The 25026-nt window shown below is 43.5% G+C and overlaps 1 protein-coding gene across 2 annotated transcripts in view; it reads left to right on the top strand.

Annotated features, from left to right (window-relative positions):
* The window catches only part of MAP3K9 (mitogen-activated protein kinase kinase kinase 9), an 86448-nt gene that overhangs the window by 50297 nt on the left and 11125 nt on the right, over positions 1 to 25026 (top strand). Inside the window, exons 4-11 of one of the 2 annotated variants that reach the window (XM_034937736.4) lie at positions 8567 to 8715; positions 9644 to 9819; positions 16069 to 16309; positions 18494 to 18616; positions 20260 to 20413; positions 22629 to 22697; positions 24164 to 24276; positions 24864 to 24905. In XM_034937736.4, coding sequence (XP_034793627.1) covers positions 8567 to 8715; positions 9644 to 9819; positions 16069 to 16309; positions 18494 to 18616; positions 20260 to 20413; positions 22629 to 22697; positions 24164 to 24276; positions 24864 to 24905 — 1067 coding nt within the window. The remainder of the gene's footprint in view (positions 1 to 8566; positions 8716 to 9643; positions 9820 to 16068; positions 16310 to 18493; positions 18617 to 20259; positions 20414 to 22628; positions 22698 to 24163; positions 24277 to 24863; positions 24906 to 25026) is intronic. The other variant, XM_014347632.5, reaches the window with a different exon arrangement.

Below are 25026 nucleotides of genomic sequence, written 5' to 3'. Positions count from 1 at the left end.
TGGCTGTTATAAATAATGCTGCTATGGACACTTGTGTACAACACAAGCTTTTGTGTAAACATATTTTTTTCAGTTTTCTTGGGTCTATCCCTAGGAGTGGAATTGCTGAATCATGTAACAGTTCTATGTTTAACCTTTTGAGGAACCACCAAACTTTTTCATCATAGCTATACCATTTTATTATATTCCCGTTAGCAATGTATGAATGTTCCAATTTCACCACATCTTTTCAATACTTGTTATTGCCTTTTTAAAAAAAAAAGTTATTATTATGTCTATCCTTGTGGATATGAAATAGTATTTTGTTGTGATTTTGATTTGCATTTCACTAAATGACTTATGATGTTGAGTATCTTTTCATGTAATTATTGGCCAATTATATCTCTGAACCTGAAGAAATATCTATTCAAATCCTTTGCCAATTTAAAAATTAGAGTATTTGTCTTTTTATTGTTGAGCTGAAAGAGTCCTTTCTATTCTCTCATCAGATATATGATTAGCAAATTTTTTTTTCCATTCTGTAGATTGTTTTTCCACTTTCTTAAGGCTGTTCTTTGAAACAGTGTTTTTAATTTTGATGATGTCTAGTTTATTTTATCATCTGTGGATTGTGCTTTTGGTGTCATATCTAAAAAACATTGCCTAGTCCAAAGTCATGAAGACTTACACTCCTATATTTTTTTCTAAGAGTTTTATAATCTTAGCTCTTACTTTTATGTCTCTGATCCATTTTGACTTAATTTTTGTATGTGGTATGAGGTAGGGGTCCAACTTTATTATTTTTCATGTGGCTATTCAGTTATCCTGGCCCCATTTATTGAAAAGACTGTTTTTTCCCATCGAATTATTTGGTCACTTTTATCAAATGTCAATTTACCAGAAATATAAAGGTTTATTTCTAGATTCTCAGTTCTACTCCATTAATCTATATCTGTCCTTATGCCAATACCACCCTTTCTTAATTAGTATGACTTTGTGGTAAGTTTTGAAATTAGGAAATGTGATTCCAATTTTGTTCTTCTCTTTGAAGATTGTTTTGGCCATTCTGAGTCCTTTGCATTTAATGAATCTTAGGGTAATTTTGTTAATTTATACAAAATAGATAGCTGGGATTTTGATAGGAATTGCATCAAATCTGTAGCTTTGTAGATTATTTACACCCTTTTTTTTTTTTTTTTTTCGGACAGGGTCTCAATTGCTTGAGCTGGAGTGCAGTGGTGTAATCATGGCTTACTACAGCCTTGACCTCCTGGGCTCAGGTGATCCTCTTTCCTCAGCCTCCTAAGTAGCTGGAGCTACAGGCATGCTCCACTTTTTCTATTTTTTTTTGTAGAGACAGGGTTTCACCATGTTGCCCAGGCTAGTCTTGAACTCCTGAGCTCAAGCTGTTCACCTGCCTTGGTCTCCCAAAGTGCTAGGATTAGAGGTGTGAGCCACTGCGCCTGGCCCTATTGACATCTTAATAAGTCTTCCAATTCATGATCATGGGATATCTTTCCATTTATTTAGACCTCCTTTAACTTCTTGCAATGATGTTTTGTAGCATCTGTATATTGAACCTCATTTTACCATGCATTAATTACAGGGTAAAGTAGCTAATGAGAAGAAATGAGTTTAACTTTCCTTAAAATATCTGACCTGATCTCATTAAGTTGAGTTGTATACTGATATTCAACTATTTTTGATATATAAAATCAGCAATTTCATGTTTCAGTTTAACACTTTTATTGCTTGACCATATGCTAATGAGATTAATACATCAATTAAGCTAAGCTGCTATTACAAAGAGGCATACAGATATGGAGGCTTAGATAGGATAGAAGCATATTCTCTTTCAAAAACTAGCTAAATAGCCCAGGCTAGCAGGGCAACTGTGCCCCATGAGATCGTTTAGGAACCTAGGTTCTTTTAGATTCCCTCAGTGCATTGACCTTGACCGAATGGTTAAATTGGGTGACTGTTATGTGTGTATTACAGTTTTCATAAAAGAGGAAGGAGAACTTACTCATGGCAAGCGCAGTTTATCTTTAATTTGGAAACTATCCAGAAGTTGTATACATCTCTGCACACCCGATTGCCTGCACTTGGTTATGTGGGCACACCTGGCTCCAAGGGAGGCAGAAAAATGTACGTTCTAGCTGGACAACTGTGTGCCCCACTATGGAAGACAGGAAGGGTGGATTTGAGGGGACAAGCAGCCACTTGTCACACTCAACTCTCTCTTGCCTTTTTAAATGGAAAACCATGATTTCTCAGTAACATGATTGTTTTCTACCTCCAGTATTCCCACTAGGTTTCTTCTCCCAGCCTAACCCTGAAATTGCTCAGGTTTTACTGTCACACACTCCAGAGGTTTCTGCTGGTGACGATTTGGACAGAGTTGTGTCATGTATCCAAGTACCTTCGTACCTTCCCAGTGGGAAGGGAAAGCACAAATGCCGCATGTAGAGTCTTCTCAGGATGACAGAAATTAAAGACAGGGAAAGACAAGGCCATTGCAGAGCTTTTTTCTCCACCGAAAGAACAAGGGCAGGACCTTTCATCTTTTACCCTAAGTATCCTTGTTGTAAGACTAACCTCTAGGTCTTGCCCTATAACCATGATCCTAAAAGCAGGCTTGAAGGAAGAGCCTCTGGTGAGAGGCATCTGATGAAATTATTCTACTCTCTAGAGGAAATCACTTGGAGGTAAACCTCAAATCAGAAGCACTTTGGATGATGTGTCTTGGATATTGTCACATGGTTTGCCAGCAGGTCTCTAGTTGCTCTAGTCTAGACTTGTTCCCAGGACTTAAGCCTCCTGACCCAGTTTGGTTGATGATTGTGGTTTGAAAACATAATTCACCCTGCTCCCTTTCAGCTGTCTTAGCTTCTATGCTGCAGGATTTCCTTCAAAGCACAATTTATAACCCATTAAATGGGCCTTTCATTCCTTCTTCCTCAGGCTTATCCATCTAAGTAGCTCCAAATGGTCTCTCACCTTTAGCAGAGGAAAATGTGTGCCCACTGCTGTACATACAGCAATGCTTGTACACTGGTAACAGTTGTTACCACCTACAAATGCTTAAGGGCTAGAGTCTGTGGTAAATGTTATACATCTTCTATAGTCTTCACAAGAATTCCCCAAAGTAGGGATCATCATTTCCATTTTACAGATGAGGTAACTGGGCTCAGACAATTGAAGTCACATGCCTAAGTTCACCCAGGTGGCAGACAGAAAGCTATGATTAGAACTAGATATGTGTGTAGTGACAATCTGTGCTTGTAGTTATGCCACCATCTGTACGGTCTTGTTCCTGCACTTAAGGCAGCCTCTTCTGAATGATCAGCCCACCGTGCGTGCCTAGGGCCCAGCAGGGTGTCTCAGGGAGGGCCAGGGCATGCCTAGGAACTTGGTACAAAGCTGTTTCCCAAACTGACTTGTAACTCACTGACTCATTCAAGAAGTGTCTGTGGAATGCTTGCCCTATGCCAGGTACTGGCTGAGTCTGAGTGCCCCACACCTCAACCCTCCTGGAACTCATCCAGAGCTGGGGGCCTCTGCGCCTCTGCTATTCCAGGTGCCCAGGGCCATCTGGTTTGTCTTCCTGCTCTTTGAGTGTGCTTCTAAAGTTCTCCTGCAAATGTTGTGATGGAGGGTGAGATGATAAAGGGCTGGATCCTCAATTGTGTAAGTTTCCCAGTCTGCTTGGATTGGGGACTGCCTCAAGAAGGCTATTGCTGAAATTGTTCCCTTTCTTTGCGCTGTGTGGGTAGAGCAGTGGTTACTGTCAGAGGGCATCGTCCCACAAGGCCTTCTTGCCTGTTGGTTGTGGGATGAGGTGGAGGCATTTTCTTAATCATTTTAAGTTTAAAAAATTACAATAGTGGCTGGGCACGGTGGCTTACACCTGTAAACTCAGCACTTTGGGAGGCTGAGGCGGGCAGATCACAAGGTCAGGAGATCGAGACCATCCTGGCTAACATGGTGAAACCCCATCTCTACTAAAAATACAAAAAATGAGCCGGGCGTGGTGCTGGGTGCCTGTAGTCCCAGCTACTCCTGAGGCTGAGGCGGGAGAATGGTGTGAACCCGGGAGGTGGAGCTTGCAGTGAGCTGAGATCGCACCACTGCACTCCAGCCTGGGCGACAGAGCAAGACTCTGTCTCAAAATTACAATAGCAAAACGTTTGCTGTAGAAAAAATTTGAAAATATGGGTAAACAAGAAAGAAAAGACAGGGAAAGAGAATCACCCTGAACCCACTTATAGAGATAATGCGTATTGATATTTGGGTGTGTTTACTCCTATTCATGTGCTCATCTGCCTATCCCTAGTGGGATCTTTCTGTTTTAAAAGTTGCTTTTTGAATGTAATATAGCATGAACACATAACCACATTAATAAATATGTTGTTATGTCAATAAGTTTATCAATGTATATATTACATATATGTTAATAAATACATCATCATTTTGAATGAGGGTTCAGTTAATAAGAAGAAGAATTATATGCTACTTTCAATTTACAAAGTGCTTTCACATATATTAGTTCAATTATCTTTGTCAAAGATTATTAAACAGTCAGTGTGGTTCCTGGAATGTGGAATCATAGATAATTACCAAGTGCAAGACATTCCCCAGCCCACCTCATTCAAGGGAGACTGGTCACCTCCTTTCAGAGCATGGACCCTGACCTGACAGTCTAGAGATGGTGCAGGTTACTACAAAATAGAGCTCTGGCCCAGCACAGGCGTGGAGTTGCTGTGCCTTTTGTCAAGAAAGGTAGCTGTCCACTTTTCCTCACTTTGAAAAAAAAAATCAAACACCCCTCCTCCACCTCTGATCCTAGGAAATGGTTGAAGGGATTACCAAGCCTCGGGAGGTGGTTAATTATTGACTCAAGAGTAAATTCTGTGAGGGTTGGGTTAGGCAGTGAGGACTTTTAGGAAATTACTGGCAGCACTGTGGGAGCTGGTGGGTCTGTGTTGTGGGGAGGTACTCAGAGGCAGTGACTTAGCTGAACGAGTTCTTCCAGGCTGCTTGCAAATGGTCATCAAAGGACTTGTTGACCTTTTAACCTTGGGAGGGCAACTAAGTTGACTAAACCTGAGGTAAATCACATCAACTTCTACTGCCCGCCTTGCCCTGAGCTCAGATCCATGTAAACTTGTATTTCTCTTGAATTTCTCCAGTCTTTTTTCCCACCAACAGAATACCAAGTCTTCGTTTATATCACCCACCTTCCATTGTAAACATAAAGCGGGACATTGGCAGAGGAAAACTAGTTTAGTCAGCCCCAGAAAGACTTCTTCTCTGAATGCCAGTGTCCCTCAGCAAAGCTCTCACCAACACTGTAGCTCTACATAAGTCTCCTCAGACACAATCTCATTTCAGGCCCTTTTGGAGAAACCACAGGTCTACTAGCCATAGATGGTAATTTCTGGATGAGGGTTAGTTGTTGGTGTTAGTGATTCCTTGTAACTCTCCTTCTGTAAGGTCGGTATTGCTGTCTTTGTTGTAGGGATGAGGAAACTGAGGTTTGGAGAGGTGAACTTGCTTCCTAAAGGCACATAGCTGTTAAGTGATAAAACAGGCATTTGACCCAAGTCTGTCTAAATCTTTCTCTGGTAGCATTCTGCCTACTTGGGCAGTAGTTCTCACATTCCTTTTAGCTGTAGAACCCCTGAAGTGGGATAGAATGCAGACAAACAAAGAAACAAGCCAGGTAAGAGCAGAGCTGCCCTGACTGGAGCTAATGGGGCCAGTCCCAGTCCCATAACCCCCCACCCCTGCCTCACCCCCGACATGCTTCCAGGCGGTCTGAGACACCTTCACAGGACACTGAGAGCTTAGTGTGAAAATTGTCACAGAAGGGATGCAGGGACACAAACAGAACATATTTGGATCTTTGAAACTCTCTATGATCTTTCCAGGTAGTTAGGGCCCAGATACCGTCTGTCTTTGCCTGGTTGGGAGAAAGGGGTTCTGTGGGACCTTTGGTTTTTATTCTCCAGGATGGAGATGGGCATTTATTCCAAGAGCAAGCAATGGAGGATAACAGTGGCTTTGACCTAGGAATCTGGTTGGCAATGCTGAGAGTTCCTGGAGGTCACTTGGTAGAAGCTCCCCAGCATGACCGCTACCTGGATAAGTCACATGAAAGGTTTGTCAGGAAGTGTAATAGTGCAATTCTTGATGATGTTTGGGTTTTCCTCTAGAGGACCCAGGGCAGCCTGCAGGACTGTCTGACCATGCGCTCGCTCCCATACCCACAGACCCACTCACTCACATATCTATGAGTGCTTCCTGTGTACCAGAGCTTGGGCTAGGTCCTGAGAATGCAAAGATTAAAAACATTTCTCCCTGCTCTTTAGGAGCCTATAGGCTAGCAGACAAACAGCTACAATACATGGCAGCCCAAATGGGCTGAGTAACATCTGGGGATGTCGAGAAGGCGTCGTAAAGTATCCAATGCTATTCCCATAAGCCTCCAAACTAAAATCCATCTCCTGTCTAGACGAGTCAAGACCAACTGGCTACCAGGCTTTTTGTTTTTTCCTGGCAAGATGCATAAAGAAAATGATAGTATTTGAAGGCCTCACTGGGGTAAAGCCGTCATCTGATGAATGAATAAATGGTGGGACATTTGAGTTGGATCTTGAAAGATGATTAGCATTTACCAAGCAAAGAAATGGTAGAAGGCATTCTAGGGGGAATAAATTGAGAACTGGTCTGGGCCCACCATGATGTACTCTGTGTATGCCCTTAGTAATATGCTCCTAAACATGTCTAAAACTTGCTTTCCTTGTGTGCAAAATGTTGATAATACCTATCAGAATTGTTGTAGAGATTCACAGTGATGTTTGTAAAGTGTCTTAGTGGTCTTCATATATAAGGTTTCATGATAAATAGCTACTGGGTTTATTATTATTATTGATTACTTTGAGACAGAGTCTTGCTCTGTCACCCAGGCTAGAGTGCAGTGGCGTGATCTTGGCTTACTGCAACCTTTGCCTCCTAGATTCAAGTGATCATCCTGCCTCAGCCTCCCAAGTAGCTGGGATTACAGGCATGCACCACCACACCTGGCTAATTTTTGTATTTTTAGTAGAGATGGAGTTCCACCATGTTGGCCAGGCTGGTCTTGAACTCCTGACCTCAAGTGATCTGCCTGCTTCCGCCTCCCAAAGGCTGAATTTACAGTCTGGGATTACAGATGTGAGCCACCATGCCTGGCCTATTATTATTTTTTAAATTAATATGACCTTTGTTGCTGGTTGCAAAACTTATTGTTGAATTTGGTGTTGAAAACATAAGGAGAGCCATTCTTCTAACTATTCATAGCCTTATGGTTTCTTGTCCTGACTTATTCCTGGAAGGACTGAGTGCTGTGTGATTGTGTCTGGTTCTGATCGTGAATTCACAGAATAATTCTTCCATTAAGCTTTGTACTCCACATTCACTGACTCACAGGACACGAGAAAAGAAATTCTTTATGTGGACTTGAAAGATAGGGAGGGCACACTGAAGTTCTCACAGCTGATGCGCTGCTCTGTTCTACCAATGTGGTCTACCCTTGTGAAACTTTTCCATTTGAATTAGACAGAGATCTCCGTTAAGAACCCACTCACGCTGATCTGGGGGCAGAAATCTATTCAACCTAGTGGGCATTTAAAGAAATCTTTTATAGGAACAAAATCTGCTTTGAGTGGTTAGCACTCTGCTTTTTGTAAAGCTAAAAAGAAAATCTGTTAATCCTAGCACTTTGGGGGAAAAACTGTATCTGTGACAAAAGCTGAAGTTTTCTTAAAACAGAAAAAAAATTATACTTGGGAGGCTGCCTCTTCTCCCAGTTTATTTCATTAATAATAATGATAACAGGCCAGGTGTGGTGGCTCACACCTATAATCTCAGCACTTTGAGAGGCCGAGGCGGGAGGATCACAGGAGGTCAGGAGTTTGAGAGACCAGCCTGGCCAATGTGGTGAAACCCTGTCTCTACTAAAAATACAAAAATTAGCCGGGTGTGGTGGTGCATGCCTGTAATCCCAGCTACTCGGCAGGTGGAGGCAGGAGAATCTCTTGAACCCAGGAGATGGAGGTTGCAGTGAGCCGAGATTACGCCACTGCACTCCAGCCTGAGCAACCGAGCGCAACTCCATCCCAAAACAAACAAACAAACAAACAAAAAACAATAATGATAGTGAAAGAGCTATGGCCATTGGGCACTTATTTAAACACTATAGTAGCTCATTTAATTCAACAATAGCCTTGCCAGACTGATAGTGTTATTCGTGCATTACAGATTAGGAATTAGAGGCTTAAAGAGGTGTAGTGCCTTGCCCAAGGTCATATAGCTAAGGAATTATGGAAGAAAACTTGAAAACCAAGTATGCTTGACTCCAGAGATTTTGCTTTTAGCTAGTAGGCTTTATGGTTTCCCTTTTATATTACATTAGTATTTCTGTTTCATTAGTCTCACTATGTGTTGGGGAGAATGTGGAATGCTCAGAAAAGACTCATGAGCTATTGCAGTGAAGTTGTACCTGAAGTTTATTACATGGCTTCTGTCTTCTTCCTCTCCTTAGCTATGGGGTGCTACTTTGGGAGTTGCTGACTGGTGAGGTGCCCTTTCGAGGCATTGATGGCTTAGCAGTCGCTTATGGAGTGGCCATGAACAAACTCGCCCTTCCTATTCCTTCTACATGCCCAGAACCTTTTGCCAAACTCATGGAAGGTAAGTAAGCCCTGGCCTGAACCAAACTGGAGACACTTTGCCTCTTGTAAGCACTGGGTAGAGTTTGGCCAATTCTATGAGATCAGTTACTGAAAGAGGAGATAAAGTTTCAGTCACCTAAGGAGGAATCCTCTGGGCAACTGGAAAGGCTTCTTCAAGATGACATCCACACCCTGCTGCAAGCAGTCATATCTCCAGGGACTGTAGAAGTGAAATTAGTAACAAAAGCCTGCTATCCGGCACTTCAGCATATTATCATTTAATGCAAAATCAGAAAGTACAGCAACTTTTATGTCAGGACCTCTGAATACCTTAAGAGACGTGAAGAACATCTTAGGAGAAAGAACTCTAAAAGTCATCTAGTCAAACCCCATAATTTTGTAAGTAAGGAATCTAAAGCTAAGCGAAGTTGAGTGGATAGGTGGCCACCTCATTAGGGAGTGGCTGAGCTGGGATTAGGTAGAATTTGATTTCCCTGACTCCCACTAGAATGCTTTTCATCCTCGCCTCCTCATCATCCCATTGTGGGTGGGGGAAGGCTAATTCATTTATTTATGGGAAACTGAAGCCCAGGGCATAATTCCCCATTGTCTGTTCTTGAATCAGGTAGTAACATGGTAAATTGTGTTGTGGTGGTGCTTTGTACAAGAAAACTCTTTGGGCTCGCTTTTCTTATCCTTAATTAACAGCCAGAATGGAATGAGTACAGAACTGCTGCATTTCATTTCCATTTTCACTCTTTATGGTTGTAATGGTGGACAGTTTGCTTTACTTCCTGAGCCTTATTTGAGGTTACCTAAATTCTGATCTCTGTTTCTGGAAGAAGTAAGAGGTAGTTTTCTGGGAAGTGAGGCCATGTAATAGCCTAAGTCTTACATGTTTGCTTCTGTCCATTCATGCTTTCTGAGTATTCACATGTTCTATTCAGACTGCTGGAATCCTGATCCCCACTCACGACCATCTTTCACGAATATCCTGGACCAGCTAACCACCATAGAGGAGTCTGGTTTCTTTGAAATGCCCAAGGACTCCTTCCACTGCCTGCAGGACGACTGGAAACACGAGATTCAGGAGATGTTTGACCAACTCAGGGCCAAAGAAAAGGTAAACAAAACAAAAAAAACAACAAAAAAAGAACGAAAAGAAAAAAGGCATGCATTGAATTAGTAGACCTCACTCACAGGGACATCTGGACCGAGTCTGACTGACCATCTTGATTCTAGCATGCCCACCTTCCAGCTTGGTATCTACTTAATTGTCCAAACCAGAGAAGAATGCAGTTGGGCAAAATCCCAGTGCTTGGATTACAGGCCTTTTTTCTTTTCTCACAGTGGAATGTCTCACCCTGCCAGCTGGAAATATGAGAAGTTCTGGAAATGTTTCTTGATTCTACAATAGACTTCTAGAGGAAGGTTAACTTGATATAGGGATACTTCAACCTTGAGGATAGTTATCAGAACATCCTTCCCATGTCTTTTGACATCAGAATCAGAAATAGAATATGGGCAAAAAATACCATGGGTCTGAAATTGTGTGGCATTTTTCATGTTTTTATGAAAAGTATTCCAAGCCCAAACCAACCAGGGAGTTCAGAGACTCCTAGCCTACCAGAGATCTGCTTTTTTGTTTTGGTGGCCATTCCCTAAATGGCCCCTTTCTGTTCCCTCAGTGTGTCCCTAGCAGTCAGTGTACACACAGGTGAAGCCAGTCACATGCAACTATATTGCTTATATAGGGGCAGGACTAAATCTAAGGGATGTAGCTAGGGGCAAGAGAGAAGTCTTTATAGATTTGGTTAATTTCTTTTATCTTTTTTTTTTTTTTTTGAGACAGTCTCGCTCTGTCGCCCAGGCTGAAGTGCAGTGGCGCGATCTCAGCTCACTGCAGGCTCTGCCCTCTGGGTTCACGCCATTCTCCTGCCTCAGCCTCCCGAGTAGCTGGGACTACAGGCGCCCGCCACCTCGCCCGGCTAATTTCTTGTATTTTTAGTTGAGACGGGGTTTCACCGTGTTAGCCAGGATGCTCTCGATCTCCTGACCTTGTGATCCGCCCACCTCGGCCTCCCAAAGGGCTGGGATTACAGGCCTTTTTTCTTTTCTCACTCTGCACTATGGGAATTTGGGAAGTTAATAGCCATATGATAATAATGATAGCTAAAATTGTTTATGGCTTTATGGTTTCCCACTTTTTCCACTTGAAAAATTTGATGAGACCTTTTTGTCTGTTTTATCCAGGAGTCCTATGGCTCCTGCCATCAGTATGTAGGCCAGGTGTTATTATTGTTTCCATCTCAGAGCTGAGGGTCAGCAACTTGCCTGAAGTAACAGAGTTAGTAAGTGGGGAAGCAGAATCTTGAATGTGGGTCTTCTGATTCCAAAAACCTATATTCGTTGTAATATTATATTAGTCTGTTCTCATGCTGCTAATAAAGACATACCCAACACTGGTTAATTTATAAAGGAAAAAGGTTTAATCAACTCACAGTTGCACAGGGCTGGAGAGGCCTCAGGAAACTTATAATCATGGTAGCAAACAGGTCCTTCTTCACATGGTGGCAGGAAGAAGAAATAAGTGCCCAGCAAAGGGAGAAGCCCCTTGTAAAACCATCAGATCTCGTGAGAACTAACTCACTATTACGAGAACAGGATGAGGGAACCACCCCCATGATTCAATTATCTCCACTTGGTCCCTCCCATGACCCATGGGGATTATGGAAACTACAATTCAAGATGAGATTTAGGTGAAGATACAGTCAAACCCTATCAAGTGTCATTTTTGTTCTACACAAATGACTTACAAATAATTTCTGGAGCTGATTTGAAGAATTAAACTCTTTTTATGGAACATAGCAATTCTGAACACAGTACTGTTTGCCAAGTCAATGAGCATTCTCTAGAAGAATGGAGTGAGCTTACAGTGACTCTTTAGGGACCCTGGTGGGTGGACTTTCACTGGCTGTTGAGCAGAATGATTACAAAAGACTGTTCCTCTCACTAAATAGTATTCTAGCTAGAAGAATCCCAAGAGTTGCTGGCCTTTTTTTTTTTTGATTGCTGCATCACTGACCCTTGGTTACCTTTCTTTTAATTGATGAAATTATAAGGGTACCAGCCAGTAAGAAAAATGAAGTTTGGATTTTGTCAGTAAGTAGTTACTAGGAAGTCAAACTCATTCTTATAATAGCTAACATTTGTAGAGCATGTGTTATGTGCCATGCTTTCTTATACTTTCTATGAATTATCTTATTTAATGAGATAATAATTGTCTGTGTCAATGATGTCAGTGCTATTAACTCCATATTACATGTGATGCCCTTATTAACTTGTCCAAGACCACACAGTTAATGATGGTGAAGCTGGGACCTGAACAGGCAGTTTGTTCCAGAGTCCTTTCTCTTAGCCACCATGCTATGATGCCTCCCTGTTATAAGGCTTGTTGTTTGGTAAGTGAGAGTAAGATGTGCTTTCTCTCTGGAGAGATTCTTCTTAACTCATTCTGTATGTGGAAGATGTGATTTGCAAACTGTGCAACACAAATAGGTGTTGGCAAAGTAGGAGATTCAGCATGTTTAAGGGTCCTCCAGGTGAATGGTGTCATAGGCATATATTCCACAAGTTTCCGGATTTACCCTATGATTCAGCTAATTCCTCAGGTTGGATCAACCTACTGTTTCTAAGTATTATTGTGAGAATGCATTGGTGTCATCTGGGGTTTGTGTTCCATTAAAGAGAGTGACTTAGAGCCAGACCATCCCTTAGACAAGAGCATGGAGGAGACGAGGGCTTAGGAAGCTTGAAATTAGCTTTGACTTTTAAACTTTTACACTTAACAGCAAAATCAACCAACCAGGAATATTTTTTCTGCATCTTCCATGAATTTTTCTTCTCTTGGTAATGAAAACAAAGTCACAGGACAGAGAAACAAAGGATTTGGAGGGCGCACAACAATTAATTTGAGGTTTATTTCATCAAGGAAGAAGTAGTTCAAGTTCAACTCTCAGGAACTTGTGATAAATCTATGTTCCCATAAAGAAGGATTGCATTCACAATATTGCACTCTATCTCCTATTATTATTTCTCTTCATTCATTTATTGACTCAATAGTTATTCAACCACTGAGTACCTAGGCCTACCACATGCTAGACACTTTTCAATGTGCTAATTCTTTTCTCATTTCTTTTCTATCACTTTTTTTTTTTTTTTTTTTTTGAGACAGAGTCTTGCTCTGTCACCCAGGCCGGAGTGCAGTGGCATGATCTCGGCTCACTGCAACCTCCGCCTCCCGGGTTCAAGCAATTCTCCTGCCTCAGCCTCCCAAGTAGCTGGGACTACAGGTGCACGTCACCATGCCCAGCTGATTCTTATGTTTTTAGTAGAGACAGGGTTTCACTATCATGGCCAGGCTGGTCTCAAATTCCCAATCTCAGGTGATCCGCCTGCCTCGGACTCCCAAAGTGCTGGGATTACAGGCATGAGACACCATGCCGGCCTTCTTTCTATCACTTTTATGGCTATTTTGACATTCTCCTGGGGATGGAAGACAAGCTGAATGGAGAGTTTATAGCATCAGAATATTGTATTCATTTCTTGATCTCTTTCCTCTCTTCCACTGTTTACCTGCTGCTCAGCTTCCCCAATATGGGTTCACATGCTTGTTTTCTAGCTCCAGGTTCCCTTTCTACACTATTTTGTTTTAATCCAGAATGGTTACTTATAGTGAGTATTTCATTGAGAAGTTAGGTTTCGACCACAGAAGTGTTGCTGTGGCTCCTTTACTGAAGAAATATCCTGCTTTTTCAGACATGGCTCTCTCCAGGTTCCACCCCACACCCCACTTTAATCCAAGGCCCAGGGTAACCAGCATTAAGAGTTTAAAATCTAGATTTAAAAATTTTGTAGGCATGCTTTGTTTTCTTTCCTGTTTTCTCTCCTGTTTCCTGATTCTATATCCCCTCCCCTCTTGCCAGGAATTCAGTGCTGGGCTCACTTGTGAACTCATGCGGAAGGATAAAGGGGAGGTAGGGAAGAGGTTCTGCCATCTGATGTGGCTCCTGCTTCCATTCTCAGAGCAGGACAAAAGGGCCTGTTCTTGAGTCACAAGATGCAATTCCAACTGGGACTTTGTCCCAGTTCCACCCTCTAGCTTTCGGGCTTCAGCTCTCCCCCTAGCAGTGTGACTGACTGTCCTTCAGATTTGCAGGGGCACGGTCTGCTCTGGGGTGACATCTCCTGTGCTCATTGAGCAGTTTGTTTCAGGGGAGTGTGATAGAGCAGCAGCCAAATTTGGTTCTAGAGCAAGTGCCTGAAAAAGACCTCAGGAAATGTTCTCTTTTTTCCTTGCTATGCTTTTGTGATTCTTCTAGAGCAAATCATTGTCCTTTAAGATAAGGTGAGCGTTGAAACCACATAACTCAGTGGATTCATTCCTCAAGTGACCATGAAGATTTAGATGACATGCCTCACTTAGCTTTTGAGCAGCCACCCTGGAAACATATTTATATTTTATTGTTAGATGTTACCTGGAGGATGATTTATGTACAGTGGATACATTTTAAGCTGGATTAAGTTGGCTCTGCTTTAAAAATATCTTTTTTTTTTATTTTTACTATTTATTTATTTTTAATTATGCTCTTAAGTTCTGGGGTACATATGCAGAATGTGCAGTTTTGTTACATACACGTGCCATGGCGGTTAGCTGCACCCATCAACCTGTCACCTACATTAGGTATTTTTCCTAATGCTCTCCCTCCCCTAGCCCCCCACTCCCACAGGGTGTGTGACGTTCCCCTCCCTGTGTCCATGCGTTCTCATTGTTCAACTCCCACTTAGAGTGAGAACATGAGGTGTTTGGTTTTCTGTTCTTGTGTTAGTTTACTGAGAATGATGGTCTCCAGCTTCATCCACGTCCCTGCAAAGACACGAACTCATCCTTTTTTATGGCTGCATAGTATCATGGTATATATGTGCCACATTTTCTTTATCCAGTCTATCACTGATGGACATTTGGGTTGGTTCCAAGTCTTTGCTATTGTGAATAGTGCCGCAATAAACATACGTGTGCATGTGTCTTTATAGTAGAATGATTTATAATCCTTTGGGTATATACCCAGTAATGGGATTGCTGGGTCAAATGGTATTTCTAGTTCTAGGTCCTTGAGGATTTGCCACACTGTCTTCCACAATGATTGAACTAATTTACACTCCCACCAACAGTGTAAAAGCATTCCTGTTTCTCCACATCCTCTCCAGCATCTTTGTTTTCTGACTTTTTACTGATCACCATTCTAACTAGTGTGAGATGGTATCTCATTGTGGTTTTGATTTGCAATTCTGTAGTGACCAGTGTTGATGAGCTTTCTTTCATATGTTTGTTGGCTGCATAAATGTCTTCTTTTGAGAAGTGTCTGTTCATATCCTTCACCCACTTTTTGATGGGGTTGTTTTTTTTTTTCTTGTAAATTTGTTTAAGTTCTTTGTAGATTCTGGATATTAGCCCTTTGTCAGATGGATTGATTGCAAAGTTTTCTCCCATTCTGTAGGTTGCCTGTTCACTCTGATGATAGTTTCTTTCGCTGTGCAGAAGCTCTTTAGTTTAATTAGATCCCATTTGTTAATTTTGGCTTTTGTTGCCATTGCATTTGGTGAAAAAACATCTTTTATATAATAGAAAAAATTTGGCTGGTTGCAGTGACTCACGCCTGTTATCCCAGCACTTTGAGAGGCTGAGGCCGATGGATCACTTGATGCCAGGAGTTTGAGACCAGCCTGGCCAACATGGTAAAACCTAATCTCTACTAAAATACAAAAAAATTAGCTAGGTTTGGTGGCACATGCCTATAATCTCAGCTACTCCGGTGGCTGAGACATGAAAATCACTTGAATCAGGGATGCAGAGGTTGCAGTGGGCTGAGATCGCACCACTGCACTCCAACCTGGGTGACACAATGAGTTGCTGTCTCAAAAAATAGAAATTAAAGTAGAATCAAGTCTGTAAATAAATACATGATTATATTTTCTATTCAAACATATATATAAATATATGTAAATCACAGGCAATTTTAATGAAGAAGGAAGGAGCGACTAGAAACTCTTAGCCCCCATTTCTAGGGCTTGACCTATGGCTTTATCTTCTCTGACTGTCCCGTCAGTATGGCTGTTCTGAGCCTTCCTTTCCCCACCATTCAAGGTGGTCTGATGTTCATTTACCAGCTATCGAGTCCTCTCTCTTCACTGAGCATCATAGGAGAGCTCTCCAGGTCACCATAAGCCCTCTGGGAGCTCTCAGGCCTCATCCCAGAGCCCCTCTGCACTGAGCACCCCAGTCTTTTCTCTGATGGTTCTGCCCATCCTGCAGGAACTTCGCACCTGGGAGGAGGAGCTGACGCGGGCTGCGCTGCAGCAGAAGAACCAGGAGGAACTGCTGCGGCGTCGGGAGCAGGAGCTGGCCGAGCGGGAGATTGACATCCTGGAACGGGAGCTCAACATCATCATCCACCAGCTGTGCCAGGAGAAGCCCCGGGTGAAGAAACGCAAGGGCAAGTTCAGGAAGAGCCGGCTGAAGCTCAAGGATGGCAACCGCATCAGCCTCCCTTCTGGTCAGTGGCCGGGGACCGGCTGGGAAGTGGGAGCAGGGCAAAGAACTCGTGTGGCAGAGGGTTTGTGGGAGCCCGGGACTGAGCTTAGAAACATGACACCCTGGGGCTCAAACTCCAGCCTGTTTTAAATGGGCCATTCTGTTCACTGGAAAGACTGGCATGTTGAAAATCTACCCTACTCCGGGGAAATTGTTGCATGTGAGTGAACACAGAATATGAAGTGAGGACAACCCGGCAAGGTCCAGGCTGCTAGAAGCCTGGTGGCTCACAGGGGCACATCTCACTTTAGGCAAACCTGGAGAAGGAAGCATGAAGTTGGGGGAAAACATTCCAGGGTGTGCATGTGTGAGACACGAGAAGTTTTGGCTCTGCAAAATAACTTGTCTCAAGGTTTCTTTTTTTTGAGACAGAGTTTTTGCTTTTGTTGCCCAGGCTGGAGTGCAATGACAAGATCTTGGCTCACTGCAACCTCCACCTCCCCGGTTCAAGTGATTCTCCTGCCCCAGGCCCCCGAGCAGCTGGGATTACAGGTGCATGCCACCACGCCCAGCTGATTTTTGTATTTTTAGTAGAGACAGGGTTTCACCCTCAAGTGATCCACCCACCTTGGCCTCCCAAAGTGCTGGGATTACAGTTGTGAACCACCATGCTTGGCTGACGTTTTTTTAATTAGTCCCCTGAGTGCAGTTGAGACTGGGTTTAATGTATGAGAATTTACATGATAAGATTTACATGTGACCTTTCAGACACACACATCAGTTGAATAAACATGCATTTGTTGTACTGCAGCCTTGGGGAAAATATAAAGAAATATGAAACTATTAATTAGAATCTTTGTGGTGTGTAATATATCCATGGAGGGAGCTGAATGCTAAAATGTGTGTTGATGTAGATAAAGATATTCTCTGTGTTCTAAGTCTATGAGGCCCTAGAAAGCAGGCTTATTAGAAGTGTAAGGAACAGGCCAGGTGCAATGGCTCATGCCTATAATCCCAGCACTTTGGGAGGCCGAGGCGGGTGGATCATCTGAGGTCAGGAGTTCGAGACCAGCCTGACCAACATGCAGATACCCCGTCTCTATTAAAAATACAAAATTAGCCGGGCATGGTGGGGCATGCCTGTAATCCCAGCTACTCAAGAGGCTGAGGCAGGAGAATTGCTTGAACCCGGGAGGCGGAGGTTGCAGTAAGCCGAGATTGCACCCTTGTACTCCAGCCTAGGCAACAAGAGTGAAACTCCATCTCAAAAAAAAAAAAGTGTAAGGAACAAAGAAAGAATGGTCTAATAGGGGCAGGAGTAGATGATGTTAAGCACTAAAATGGTGGCTTAATTAAGTACAGATAAGGCATTCCATGCAGTTGAGTGAATATGTTCATGAGCCATGTTTGCTGGTTCCCTTGCTGCACATTTGTTTTTCCTTTTCAGACAGCATGGACTCTTTAAGCACCCTTTGAGCATCTAGCATGTGTCAGCATATTGTTGCATGCCAGGATGCAGATAGAAAAGCTATAGTTCCCACCTGCAGGGAGATCACAGTCTAATGGGGAGACATAGGTGCAAGCAACAGCTGTTTATTTTACCTCTTTGATAGATGAGGAGACTGAAACTCAGAAATTCAGACCTGTAAGTTTTACATTCTTTATGCTGTACTGTAACTTCCTTTGGAATGTGTCCGAATTGGAGCCATTTGCTGCATCTCCCTCACTGCCCTAGGTTCCCACAAGGGCTAGTCATTGATACCCTGCTGTGCCTGCACTTAGTGAGAAGAATCAGTGTCCCTGCTTCAGTCCCTGAGAAAAGAGGACCAAATCTATCTGATAATAGATTATGTGAAACCAATAATTTTAAGTTAAATTTCCTAGAATAATCAACAACATCTCATGAGCTAAACAGCTATTCTTAATACATAACTGCTTGAACTATATTCATTATATAGACAGCTTTATGAAGCTCACAAATGAAGTTCACTTGCACAGTGAATTTTCCATCTTTTTATACGTTCATCTCCCCATGTCCCTTGGGAAAAAGAGGTGATTCTAAAAGAGAACATTTCCCAGGTGAACAAAGAGCTTTTCAGGAAACTGGGGCCTGTCCCTCAAGGATGCTGAGGAATGTCACATTTCTTATATGAATTTAATTATGGGAAATGTTAATGCATACACGTGTTTGTCTTTCCCCAAGCAGATTTCCAGCACAAGTTCACGGTGCAGGCCTCCCCTACCATGGATAAAAGGAAGAGTCTTATCAACAGCCGCTCCAGTCCTCCTGCAAGCCCCACCATCATTCCTCGCCTTCGAGCCATCCAGTGTGAGACTGTTTCCCAAATTAGCTGGGGCCAGAACACACAGGGGCACCTGTCCCCTGCTCTGTCCAGCCACCGACTGGTCCAGGCTTGCTCCATCCATAACTTCTGCCACCTCTCCTCGACAATGTGTATATACATGCACATTATGTACGCAAACCCTTAGCCCTCTCCCTTGTCTCTCTCCATTAACTTTACTACTGCCCCCTCTACCTTTTAGTCACATATCAGCAAAGGGATTTGTGGGTACTAATGGGATCTTTAGTGGTTTGCAAAGCAATTTAGAAACTGGTGTGTGATGTAGATACAGGTTGCTACCTGGCCTGAGAACCTAACACACTCTTTGCCATATTTGGGGCATCATTGTTTTTCTTTAGTCCACACTTCCCAAGGAAGGGTTTTTTTTTCAAAGTATAGGTCCTAAGGAAACTTGCCATATACTTTATAATAGGCCAAATCTGGACCAATTTTATCTTTGCTACAGTATTTGCTTAAAAAAAAATACTCACACATACATGTAAGTGTGTGTGTGTGTGTGTGTGTGAACATACACCTGTATGTGAATGAATTAGTTTCCCTGGTTTAAAGACAGATTTTATTTAAAAATCCAAGATTTCGGCTGGGCATGGTGGCTCATGCCTGTAATCCCAGCACTCTGGGAGGCTGAGGCGGGCAGATCGTGAGGTCAGGAGATCGAGACCATCCTGGCCAACATGCTGAAACCCCGCCTCTACTAAAAATACAAAAAAGTTAGCTGGGCATGGTGGCACCCATCTGTAGTCCGAGCTACTTGGGAGACTGAGGCAGGAGAATCGCTTGAATGCAGGAGGCGGAGGTTGCAGTGAGCCAAGATTGCACCACTGCGTTCCAGCATGGGCGACAGAGTGAGACTCCGTCTCAAAAAAGAAAAATCCAAGATTTCTAGCTTTCCTTGAAAAATGAAATCAAATCAGTAGGTTTCTTTTTTCATGTGGCTACAGTTGGCTGGCACTAATAGCAGCTTCCGTATACTCTATATTTTGCCTCAGCCCCTTCAACTCCTTGTTTTTTGGTAACTAGTTCGCTCGTTTATGATATAAGCACAGTCCCTGGGGCATTTGGGTCTCAACCCTTGCTCCAAGGTATTAATGTCAGAAAAATATTCCTCCTCTCTTATCTGTCTTTCTCTAGGCCTGTTCCTTCCCCTTCTCCCACTCCAGACTTCCTTTTCCATAACCTTGAACTCCTCATTTTCTTCCCAACCCTTTCTTTCCAAGATTCCTGCATTTCCACACCTTCCTTACCCCTTGTCTTTTTTTCCCCCTTACCTGCCTCCTTATTTGCTCACTACCCAATCCCACCCAACAAAACAGGTAAAGTCAGATCTGTTTGGAACTCTGATGTCTGGCTGGCCTAAGCTCTAGCTTTACATTGGATTTGTGAAAATTGAAGAAGTGTTTCCATGTTTAGTACTTTGAGAGAGCTAAATGATTGGTGGCTGAGAACTCCATTACTTTCCTGGAAGGGTCCACTTGGGCACAGAGTTTTTGATAAGGTCTAACTTCCCTGCAGCTCCAAATGTGTGTGTGTGTCTGGTGGTATAGAGGCTAGTTTGGGGGAGCCCTGTCTGTCCATTTTCTAGATCCTGTCCAACCCTTGTGATTCACAGTGACACCAGGTGAAAGCAGCAAAACCTGGGGCAGGAGCTCAGTCGTCCCAAAGGATGAAGGGGAGGAGGAGGAGAAGAGGGCCCCAAAGAAGAAGGGACGGACGTGGGGGCCAGGGACGCTTGGTCAGAAGGAGCTTGCCTCGGGAGATGAAGGGTAAGTGCCAGATGACATGAAATTCTTTCTCTCTCGAAGATGGTTGTACCATTTAAACATAGGATATGAAATAACTTTTTTTCTCTGTCGTGTGTTTGATTGCTTTCTGAGAAATTACAAGCTTCTTGATCTTTACAACAGTTTTTCACCCTCCAAGTTCCTGGAACGTCCTAGAACAGGCATGGAAAACTTTTTCCATAAAGAGCCAGATAATACATATTTTAGGCCTTGTGATTCCTATGGCCCTGTCACAACTCTTGAGCGCCACTATTGGAACACAGAAGCCTCCAGAGACCATGGACAACATGTAAATGAGCGAGCGTGGCTATGTTCCAGTAAAACCTTATAAAAGCAAGTGGCGGGCAGGGTTTAACCCACCAGTTATAGTTTGCCAACCCCTGAAGGCGTTCTACTCAGAGTAGCAAGTAGCCCAAGCATTAACCAAATGTAAAAAGTTCTGCCAGGGTGTTCTGTTTATACCTGGCTCTTCTTCCAGCTTTAAAGCAGAGGAAAGAGAAGAAAGAGCAGAAGTTAACAGGACTCTCTTGCCTAGAGGCTCATGCTGAAGCAGGGGCAGGCAGAATAACCCAGCCCTGGTAGTACAGTTGTATACAACTCCAGGGCCGCTAGAACTATTTTCAGATCTCACCCCATAGCCACACTGCCATGTATGATGGCTCCTCTGGGCAGGGCACAAGAGGGGTGAGAGCCTGGAGTGTGCTTGTGTTCTCACTCGTGGGCTTGAGTCCTGGGGGTCAAATTCTCCCCTGAGTCTGGGTTCTTCACAGGCAAGGCACTCATAGTGTAGTAATGAAGATCTTTGACTCTAGCACCAAACTGCCTGGGCATGAACCCTGGCACCACCACACCTAGCTGTGTGACGTTATGTTTTCTCATTTATAAATGGCATAACATTAGTACCCATCTCATGGAGTTGAGGCAAGGACCAAATAAGTTCATCTTTGTGAGTGCAGAGAGGATGAGCTGGCCCATAGTGAGCGTATGTAAATATTAGCTCTGATGACACTTCCTGCTTCTCATGCAATTTTACATCATATCTGAAGAATGGACAGAATCGTTTATACTTCATATTCTTGGTGTTAGAAGCTAGCACAGTGTTTCTTGATGTTTCTATTAAATAAGTGCGAGGATAGCCAGCAGTCTCCTTCCACATTTTTTAGTGACTTTCTAAAGAGCTTCTCAGGTTGAATATTAGGCTTACAAGTGCCCTGAACCTGCAAGTGGCCTTGGTAATCCTTTAAACACTAAGATTCCATGTCCAAAATCTATGATTTTCCCATGTCAGATCTGAGCCGAAGGTAAAAATAACAGTTTGATTCATAAAGGATTGACTCTCTGAAGCTAGGCTTTGTAAATCACTAGATACCTTTGAGCAGAAAGTTTAGATATGTAGGGCAAACTACCTCAGCTATGTAAGAATCCAGCGATGGAATCCTTGGGGGATGGCAGATTCTTCTACTAAGTTTTGTAGGAGCAAGAGCTCTCCAGTTTGTCCTTTGAGCTCTGGGCTAGAGTAGGGTTGAGCTGGGTCTGAGAAACTCAGTCACCCTGAGTCTCTTGATTTAAATATTTTTTTTCTTTTGATCTTGGTAGTAAATTAACTTTATTTCACATTGCAAAATGTTAACTTTGGAATTTTCTTCTTCCTCACAAACTTTTGAAGGAATTAAAAAATATATGACTTAATTTTTTCATGAGTCTTAGTTCCTATTGAAGAAATAAAAGTATATTCTATCCAGACTTGAGTGAAGACCCCTTTAATGTCAGAAATTTTGAGAACTTCTATGTGATATTATTTCTGGTTTTAGTACCTTTTGACTAAAGAAAACACGTGATGAACAAAAGCCATTTTGAATTCAGTAATGTTAAGTGAGTTTTGCATCCTCATCCTTTTAAAAAATAATACATATTTGTCCAAAACATGCATACCTGTCTATAGACTGCTTGGGTATCTATGGATTCACAGCCCCCCTGCAACCGTGCTGCAGCTGCCCAGGGATCTTTGTCCTGGGCCTGTCTTGGCTTAAACAGGACCATCTTGTTAAGATTCTTTCATGGTGTGGGCTTTGTGTCTGGACAGTGGGAAGGCAGCTGGCGATGTGGTGTGAGTCCAGCCTTGGGTGTTTTGGTGTGGGAGAGGCTGAGCTGGATGTGCCCTCCATTGCCTGCTACTGATTCTCTTTATTCATTGAAGATCCCCTCAGAGACGTGAGAAAGCTAATGGTTTAAGTACCCCATCAGAATCTCCACATTTCCACTTGGGGTGAGTCTCATCTTCACCCTTTCACCAACTGTTCTGGTAACAATCTCCCTTCCATTTCCTTGTTCTTACAGCATACCCCATAGAATCAAGCCTCGTTATTGCCAGGGCTGAACTGACTTTTTTGTTTTTGTTTTTGTTTTAAGCAGTACCATTGTGCACCTTGGGAAAATTCCTGTGTTGATCTAATTTTACCATATTCTTCACTCCACTGACCACTCCAATTAGGATACTCCTGGCACTCTTGGTTTTAGAGAGGCTTAGATATGTGGCTATTTATCCTTTGGTCTTCAGCACTGGTTTTGACTTTACTAATCTGGATTTTCCTGGATCCAGAGCTGGAAGTGATGTTACGAGAGTCTCAGTTGGAAGCCCCAGGCTGTGGGTTTGGCAGCAGGCTTATCTCTGACCATATTTTGGTTGAAACCAGTGGTGGTTGGGATGTACTTTAATTTGCTGGTATTTCTGATAGCACTTGAAACAGAATTCTGAACAGGGAAAAAGCTGGTCCTCTGTCTCTCTCAAGATGGCTGGGACTTTGGGGAAAGTGGTCTTTAGTTGAATGATTCTTCCTAGCCTTAAAAAAAAAAAAAAAAAAAAAGAGCCACTCTGGTCATAATCCCAATATTTCTAGGGCAACCATAGCCCACAGATTCCTCAGTCCTCCCTTTTACTGTCCTCTAGGGAAAAGACCAGTGCTTCTAGGCCTCTGGTTCCCCCCTCCTACAAAGTGGTTGGCGGGGTGCCCAGGCTGTATCCTCGGAGAGTTACCGACTTTCCATATGGGCTGATGACAGGGATTTGAAAGCGAGCTCCTGTCCTCTGTCTCTCCACCCCCAGACAGACCAAGGGCTCTGCTTCAGCACTGTGCACTACCCACATAGGTCTGTCCCACAGTGCACTGGGTTGGTGCAGCTTTGTGGGTTGGTTTTTCCTTTTGAAAAGGGGATGGCTTTGAAAGTTGCCTAAGCATGCCATAAAGCTTGGAAGGAAAGCCTGAGAAATGCCTTATGTGGAGTAGCCTGGTCCACCTCTGCTAGCTCGGCTGCCCGGTGCTTGCCTGGCTTCGCAGGTCTTTGCATCACAGTAACTGTCATGCCATGAATGTGTTGTGTCCAGTGTCTGCTTTGAGTGCTTCTCTCTTGAGATGGGCTCAGGCAAGACCCCCGGCCAGCAGGGCCATCCTTATTCTTTCTGTCTGCTTGCCAGCTTGCCCACTAGTTCTTTCTACAGTTCCACAGCAGCATGTGAGGGGGATGGGTCATGTCATTGCCCTTTTCTTCCCTGGAGCATGTGCATTTCTGTTTGTGAAGCAGGTGGGCTTGGTAAGAGTCATTGTCTGTATGTACTCCAAGGTTCTTTGGTAGAATGAAGCAGGCAGGGAGAAACGTCTCCATAGACCCATGGAGCTGAGGGTCAAGTAAGAAAGGTAACCAGTTCTGACAGTTTCCTCTTTTCCTCTGATTCAGCCTCAAGTCCCTGGTAGATGGATATAAGCAGTGGTCGTCCAGTGCCCCCAACCTGGTGAAGGGCCCAAGGAGTAGCCTGGCCCTGCCAGGGTTCACCAGCCTTATGGAGATGGGTAAGCATAGCTCCTCTTGAGAGTCTTGGCTGTCTCCCTGCTCCCTGGGGGCATTCTTGCCCAAGCTTCTAGGACCATTTAAGGACCCCTAGCACTGCTTCATGGAGGAAACATTGGGAATGTTTTTGTTCTAGAATGTTCAGTGTTCTAGAAACTCATACTGCACTTGTGTTAAGGGGCCGGTATTAGTCAGGGTTCTCCAGAGGGAGAGAACCAATAGGAACCAAAAGGAAGTTTATTAGGGAGAATTGTCTCACACAGTTACAAAGGCAAAGTCCCATGATAGGCCGTCTGCAAGCTGGAGAATGAGAAAAGCCTGTAGTATGGCTCCCAGGGAAGACAGTAGAGTGGCTCAATCCCAGTTTGAAAGCCTTAACACCAGGGAACCCAGCAGTGCAGCTCCCAGTCTGAGGCCTGAGAGCCTCCGAAAGGCCTCAGTTACAAGTCTGAGAGTCCAAAGGCTGAAGAACCTGGACTCTGATTTCCAAGGGCAAGAGGAGAAAAAGTGTCCCTCTCCAGAAGGGAGAAACAGAGAGAGGAAGCTCAGCAAACTGAGCATCCCCCTTTTTCTGCCTGCTTTGTTCTAGCCTTGCTGGCAGCCAGTTGGGTGGTGCCCATCGACACTGAAGGTGGGTCTTCCTCTCCCTGCCCCCTGACTCCCATCTTAGTCTCCCCTGGAAACAGCCTCACAGACACACCCAGCAACTGTGCTTCACCAGCCGTGCAGGCATCCCTCAGTCCAGTCAAGTG

Source organism: Pan paniscus, chromosome 15 (assembly GCF_029289425.2).
Source record: "Pan paniscus chromosome 15, NHGRI_mPanPan1-v2.0_pri, whole genome shotgun sequence".
NCBI classification, from domain to species: Eukaryota; Metazoa; Chordata; class Mammalia; order Primates; family Hominidae; genus Pan; species Pan paniscus.
Note: the sequence above shows the minus strand (reverse complement) of the source record. Positions and strands in the feature narration are given on the sequence as shown.